Below are 7,299 nucleotides of genomic sequence, written 5' to 3'. Positions count from 1 at the left end.
CAAGAGATTCCATCACTTCCAGTTGAATTCATCAACAAAGAAATCATAACAAAAAATATATATATATATATATATATTTCAATGGATACGTGAGAGAAGATGATCTATGAATGATGTTTTAAAAGATAAACGATTCGGATCGTTAAATATATTACAAAGTAGATCCTACAAAAACGTTTGTAAAAAATTATGTAAAAAAAAAAATTAGTACCAAAATTCCGTTCTCATATATATAGAAAGCGTTAGCCACGAGGCAGGAGTCACAATCAGTTGGTCACATTTGGCAGCTGTTATAAATAAATAGGATCAATAGGCATATATGCTTGGTGATTATCGAGCATTTTTTCTTGTGTTGAGTAATCTTGAGTTCAAACGCTCTCCCTCGTAACATTTATATCAAAAAAAGTATCCGCATGCTCCTCTCAAGTTTTCAAGACTAAAACGTCATTTGTCGTTCACTAGGTGAAGTTTGCTTACTCTTGCACTAGCTATTGCGACACTCACGACGGTAACTTAGCCTACGTTATTGATTTGGATCGTTGAAGCTTAATGTGATTGGGTATAGAAACCAAATTAGAACTCAAAAGAACTTCCAATTGCACCTCCACTGGTTGTATTTGGGCTGTTCTGGCCTTGGATGTTTTCGAACTATATTGCTTATTGGCCCATAGCCTTTCGACACAAGAGGATGGCTGGGAAACCCAGTACTTAAGAAATCAGCTGAAAAGCAGAAGAAAACCTAAAACCCTCTGAATACAATATAAATGTCTCAGGATGCAGTAAGTAGTGAATTATCTTGGTAGTTAGAGTCTTTTTCATCAATCCAATGCATCCAAGTTCATACCTTTTCTTTATCGATTTTCCATACTTTAAATATTGGTTTTATCAAAAAATCATATTCACCAGAGTCCCAGACCATAAAATACGTATTTATTGATGTGTGTTAATTAGTGTGGAGGGCATGGCTGCCCCTGCCTCTGTTGGAGGAATAATGACATGCAGAAATGGTTCTTGTGCTGCTGCTAGGATAGTGGTGGTGGCGGTGGCGGCGGCGGTGGAGGCCGCATTGCCACTATGCCATGCTAACCTGAGTGCTTAAGTGCTTCATCCAATTATTAAAGCAGAAACACTATTAGTGGTATGCTGACAGAATATCGGATGAATCAGATTCTTACCACTGTATAAATTATGCATTACATATGCTACTTTGTTTTTGTAATAAAGCACTTATGCTCACAATCATTTTTTCGACACGTGCTTTTATTAGGCGGATGTTTTTCCAAAAAATGCCTCTATAACCCAAATGCGATTTTAAGTTTTTCTATCAAATATAATAAAAAACGCATTGGAGTAACAAAAGCGCTTTTATTTACTGTAAAAAAAAAAAAAAAAGTAAAACAAAAGCCTATAACTCATTTTATAAAGGCAACTACATCTTCTACATACAAATTTTGATTTCAGAGAGAAAATCACACATATAATCAACACCTCATCACATAATTTTTTTTTTAATTTCTTTCCTTTTTAAGTTGCTTCATAAGTTAGGACAAGTACACTTGGAAGCTAGCAGTTTTCATTGACTCACAAACAGGGCAAACGTTGACAAACCCATCACAGTCCTTACATAAACACAGATGCCTACACGGCATCAACAAGGTCGACACCTCCTTCCCTTTGCATGCTCTGCACGTTCTCGAACCCGTTTGCTCCTTCAACCCAAGGTAATTCTTCGACACGGTTTTCGCGGGTCCAGCTGGGATAGTCAGGTAGTTATTTGGATCGATGTACGAGGCAGCATCGTCAACTTCGCTGTCTCCAAATCCTTCCTTCCCTTGATCGGCACCTTGTGAAATTGCTTGCTGTAAGTTGCTCTTCAGGACATTTACCACGGACTCATTGTACTTCGCTCTGTAGTGCCAGTTTTGGCCTTCCACAGCCACCTGTTTTATTCTATCCACCAATTCTCGATTCTTCCGGTTCATGTTCTCAATTTCCAAGTCTTTCTCGATCATCTTTTTGCTGACACCTTTCTCTATGGCAGCAAGGAAAGAAGACATATGTCTCTGCTTCATGTCCCTAACTCCCTTTGCCAAGTGTTCCTCCTGTTCGATGAGCATCCAACGTTAGATTTACATGAGCAACTAATTATAATATGATGTCCACACACAGAAAAAAGTTAACGCACAATGACCTGTTCGAAATTTTTAAGTTGTTGGACTAGTTTGTTCAACATTCAAGCAAGATTCGATACTTCTGAGATAAATCATTAATCTATGTTATAGTGAGAATGGACGATATGTTAATTTCAAATTGTGTAAGAAAAGAGAAAACAATGAAGTTGCAAATCCTTATTCACAAATCAAAATTTATACCGATTTTACTCCAAAAGACATCACATATCAAACCATATGCTGGGAAATGAGAAATATGGAGATTTGTGTTTGAAGATCATAAGTACCTGAATTTTGATGTATTGATCAAACTCTTCCTTCTGTCGATCCAGCTCAGTCCTAATATTGTCACCTAGGGATAGGATCATCGAAGGTGCTACTGTCATACTTCCACTAGCCGAAGTAACTGATGAGTTGCGCTCATCGTCATCATATGATAGCCTTAACCCCGTTGATACAGCATTTGGGTTTGGAATGCTAGCTGAATGATCAACTTCATCCGGACAGACATTATAGTTCAAAGAAATCTGAAGCTTCTGCTGTCTTGAGATATCTTCCATTTCCCTGTTTCGTTTATTAGGCCGAAGCATGGGAGTAATATGCTCAGTTCCAAAATAATTTACAGGATCAACGTTACATCCAGCTTGTACTGCAACATAAATTGAAATTTCATCTTCTTAAAGACAAGTCAAACTATAAAAAATTCTAGTAAGGAAAAAATTATGCTCAATAAAGATTGAGCTGCAAGATAAGAACTTTATATGAACGTGTAGAGATGATTAAAATCAATGAATCTAAATTAATTCTAAAGTTCTTATCGGAACAAAGAATGCAGACACAACAACTTACCATTTCCAAACAGCTGTAGTTGACTTGAAGCATTTGTCGGATATGGGTAACGATTTTCATCCACGAAAACAGGAAGCATGGGGTTACCACTGTTGCCTCCCAACATCGTATAAGACAAATTAAACTACCTCAATTGTTTTCTTTCGGCGAAGGTTGGAAAATAAACAGCAAGAATCAACCTGGAAAAGGGGAAATTTAAATCTTGAATTAGAACTAGTGGGCAATGGCCAAGACAAGGTTCTTTTGAAGGATCTCTAGCAACAGCCAGTGTGCATCAAAAAATAATCAAACCAAATTTTATTTTTACTCGATTCAAGAAATAATCCAAAAGGCATATACAAGGCTCACCCTTACTATAGATGGCTTTTTCTATAATTAAGTATATTGAGAGACCAAGTTATACAGAGATACGTCATTTCATTTCTTATTTCACACCTTTAGAGCAAGTGCATTGTGAAAATGGGCTTCTCCTCACAAATGAGGATATTCTCTTCACACATATTAAAGTGCTTTATTGTAAGTTGGTAAGCGGGTACATCATGGTATAAGAGGTGAAAACAATGTTCCAAAATATGTATGAAAAAAACACGAAGCAATGAAATAGTTAAGCAAAGTTGGAAACCACATTTAACTTGACTTTAATTGAATATGCCGCTTCAACGGTTTGTCTACAACTTTAAGTAAAACTTCAAAATGGCATTTCTGTTCATGTCAGAAACCCTTATATTCCAAATGCGGGAATCTAGGAAACACTAGAGAGACGATTAACTCTAGGGATGAGGATATCCGTTATTCATAATCTACAGCCTTTAAATGCAATATTGATTCTGAATTAAACTGCATTATGCACGTAAAAAAACAACCACCCTTCACATATTTGGCTAAAAAGTGATTCACAGTTCAGCTTGCATCTAAAGTTATTATGTCTGTCTTAACACGCATCCTGTTGCCCCTGAATTGGGTCAAGCTATAATGAGTTTGATGGTGTTAAACTAGGTATCAAGTTCAATCTACAGCCAAAATGGAAAGGAACTAGGGTTCTTCTCTTCGTTTACTACATAAAAACTCGAGAGAAAGCATGTCAGTGCACGTTGTATAATATATGCGTAAGCATTCACAACATAAACCTCTAAACCAGTTGCATCCAACAACTTTGATGACCAAAACAAAATGCTTCAATGCATCACAATGCAGCAAGTCTCAATATTTTAAATCAGCTGTAAATCTAAACACTGTAGCTTCAAATTATGATCGATATGTTTCAGGAAAGAATGAAGTCAAAGGTTGTCATCTCCTATCAGTGGAGTTAGAAACAAGGAAAACTGAACATTACTCAAGACCTGACCTGAAGGGAAAAAACAAAAGCAGCCAATAAACGTAATCACACTTTCAACCATTCAGTACTACGGTCTGGTGGTATTCCTCTTCACTTGGAAGTGAGAGGTCTTAGGTTCGAATCTCATGGATGGCGAATTCGATACCAAATTAGGCTGTCCATTGTATGGCTTAGGGCTGGTTTGGTATTGCTGTGCTTTGAAAAAAAAATACTTCTGCTGTGCTGTGAGAATAAGCAGTTGTGAAATAAAGCAGCAGAGTGTTTGGTAAACTTTTTTTAAAAGTACTTTTGAAAAAAAAGCAGTATTATAGTGTTTGGTAAACTTTTATGTAAAACAGATGTGAAAAAAAGCCAGTTTTTCAAAGCTAGGTTTTGCAGCTTCTTGTTTTTGGTTTTTTTTTCACCCAAAACTGTGAAAAAAAAGATGAAGCTGAATGTTCACCAAACACAAAAACAGATCCCATCTTATTTTTATACCAGCTTTTTTCAGAATCACCGTACCAAACCAGGTCTTAGCCGATAACATCCACCAACAACAAATGCAATCATAGATAGACAACATACATGCGGTAAAATCAGAGCATATCCATGATTCCAAGAACGAAAGACACAAAACGAAGCTAAATCAGCAGGTGAATAAATTGGATGTGCTACAAAAGAGATGGGATTGTTATACCAAGCGGTGCTATCATATTCAACAGAGAAAATAAATGGAAAACTCCTATCTAAGTTAAGAGGTTAGGAAAATCCTGAAAAATATGGAAAGTCAATAAGATACCCATCTCAACAAGGGAAAAAATGCAATCTTTTAGATCGTTTACAAAAAGAATTCAATGCCAATCTAATCTCCTACTGAAAAGATTTATTCCTTTCCTACAAAAATTAGCTAAAATCCATAAAAAATCAACATCCCAAAAAAAAAAAAAAAAAAAAAAAAATGTGCAGCAGCATCACAGATAGAACAAGTTACCTCAATATCCAAATCCTCTTTGATTCAGTCTCAAGCAAAATCGGTGCATGCCCAGAATCCCAGATCCTGCAATCACATGCCAACTCCAATCAGACTCGGAAAACAACCAAAAAAGATTTAATGAATAAAACCATAAAAAAAAGTTCCAAACTTTAACAGGAAACAAGAAAAAGAAGATGACTACCTCAAGAAATGTACTGCTTTTTCGATAACCGATCGTTTGGGGAATGATGTTTAAGCTGCCCAGAAGGAGTGAAATGCAAAACCCAGAAAGGAAAAGGACCAAGAAGTGAAATTTGGAAGAGAAAGAGGGAGAGGAAGATCTGGAAAATCGAAACCGAAGAGAATAAAGAGTGGAGCTGTTGTCGTATGGAAGAAGATGGAGGATCAAGAATATTATGGAGAAATGGGATGAGGATGGATGAGAGTGGGAGAGAGTGCCCAAAACCCAAAAACTATTATTTCAATCCAAATCACACATTACACACATACATATTCGGTGCTCGTGGTTACGCAAACGGATTGCCGTTCTCTCTCTGCCTTTATTTTTGCAATTTTCGTTTACTTTCAAATTTCCATAAATAAATATTATTTTTATACATGATAATTTCAAAAATAAAACACCTTATCGTTGATACCATAACGTTATTATTTGTGTGGTAAGTTATATTATATATTTACCCATATCATATTTATTTCAATTCACGACTTATATTATGCTATGTAAAAATTCATAAAATAGATATTAGCGAGAATAATTGATTATATTTCAGTTTATTTTCTCATGTTCATGAATTATCTCATTTCGGAGTAAATAAACCTATCATATAGCATAGAGAAAAATAATCTCCTTAATATACGGATAAGAATTAAAAATAAAATGTTTTTCTATTATTTATGAAAAAGTTCATCTCACTCCAAATGCAAACGTTTGAAAAAATAAGTGGTTCACTTGTGTAGTTCACCGTATTAACTCACTTTACCACCCTTGTTATTTTTCTCTTTTCCTACCACGAATTACTACCTTATTTATCTACAGTTCCATATTTACTTACCTTAATTACCATTTTTTACCGTTGGAGCTTCACCTTTTTACCGCCCTTATGTTTTCCTTTTATTTTCCCACCGCAAATTATTACCTTATTTACTGACAGTTCCTAATTTACTGACCTTAATTACCAACTTTTACTGTATGGCTGTTGAGTCCAAGTCATAAATTTAATTAAAAAAAAACCTATAAATATTTATAAGAAATAACGACGGGTTCGATGATACCGGACCAAAAAGGTAGTTTTCAAGACGAAGATGCAATTCATGGTTGGTAACAAAGACAAGGCAATTTGGTAAAACAACATAGCATTTCCATTTGGGCGTCCAACAAAATTATTAAATGGGTTGAATTATTATGATGGGGTCCAGTAATTGGTGACGAATTTCATACCCGTAATTCATACAAAACATCATGAGTTTAGTTTCTGATGTTAATGAATCACACAATAATAACTAAAAAAATACTGAAATACCTCTATGAGTAATTTCAGCCTCTAAAAAGATAGACCGCGGTGGTAAAACCACCTTTGATCCCCTTTTTTTAAAAAAAAGTTAATTATTGTTAGGATGGGGTACACATTATATGTCGTGTGGCGCGTGGGTCGGTAGAATTAGTACGAGAGCGGGGGGAAGGGGGCCATGGATCAGAAGTTAGTTGAAAAATATTAAAAGTGGGGGAAATAGGGGAAGGGGGTGTGGGTGGGGTGAGGAAGGTTGGGGGTACAACTAGAGCTTTTAGTTTTAGCTAGCTCATGGCTGACTGAATGGGATGGGCCCCACAGAAGAGCGGACCCCACGCACCCGCTTTGTTGTTGGCGGGTAATTTTGGCGGGCGAGCGGACAGACGAGGAGCCATCATCAGCATCAACCGCATCATTCACGGAATTAGAGCGTAGAGACGCAACGGACCAACCACACCAAAA

General features: G+C 36.3%; 1 protein-coding gene across 1 annotated transcript; it reads right to left on the bottom strand.

Annotated features, from left to right (window-relative positions):
* Window positions 1-1,393: 1,393 nt before the first annotated feature.
* LOC137731664 (putative BOI-related E3 ubiquitin-protein ligase 3) lies at window positions 1,394-5,895 on the bottom strand. Its single transcript, XM_068470844.2, has 5 exons — window positions 5,511-5,895; window positions 5,327-5,392; window positions 3,021-3,199; window positions 2,459-2,820; window positions 1,394-2,102 (listed from the first exon to the last, which is right to left on the bottom strand). The coding sequence occupies exons 3-5, from the start codon at window positions 3,124-3,126 to the stop codon at window positions 1,542-1,544; spliced, it is 1,029 nt and encodes a 342-aa protein (XP_068326945.2). The 5' UTR covers window positions 3,127-3,199; window positions 5,327-5,392; window positions 5,511-5,895; the 3' UTR covers window positions 1,394-1,541.
* Between the last annotated feature and the right edge of the window lie 1,404 nt (window positions 5,896-7,299).

Source organism: Pyrus communis, chromosome 16 (genome assembly GCF_041283825.1).
Source record: "Pyrus communis isolate YQ-2024b chromosome 16, ASM4128382v1, whole genome shotgun sequence".
In the NCBI taxonomy this organism is placed as follows: Eukaryota; Viridiplantae; Streptophyta; class Magnoliopsida; order Rosales; family Rosaceae; genus Pyrus; species Pyrus communis.
Note: the sequence above shows the minus strand (reverse complement) of the source record. Positions and strands in the feature narration are given on the sequence as shown.

What these genes read in the sequence shown, in the direction of transcription:
- LOC137731664 (XM_068470844.2), bottom strand. Translation starts at nt 3,126, where the DNA reads ATGTTGGGAGGCAACAGTGGTAACCCCATGCTTCCTGTTTTCGTGGAT. An exon ending in ACTACAGCTGTTTGGAAATG is followed by an intron (nt 2,821 to 3,020) that starts GTAAGTTGTTGT and finishes TTTATGTTGCAG; the next exon opens with TACAAGCTGGATGTAACGTT. An exon ending in ATCAATACATCAAAATTCAG is followed by an intron (nt 2,103 to 2,458) that starts GTACTTATGATC and finishes CTCATCGAACAG; the next exon opens with GAGGAACACTTGGCAAAGGG.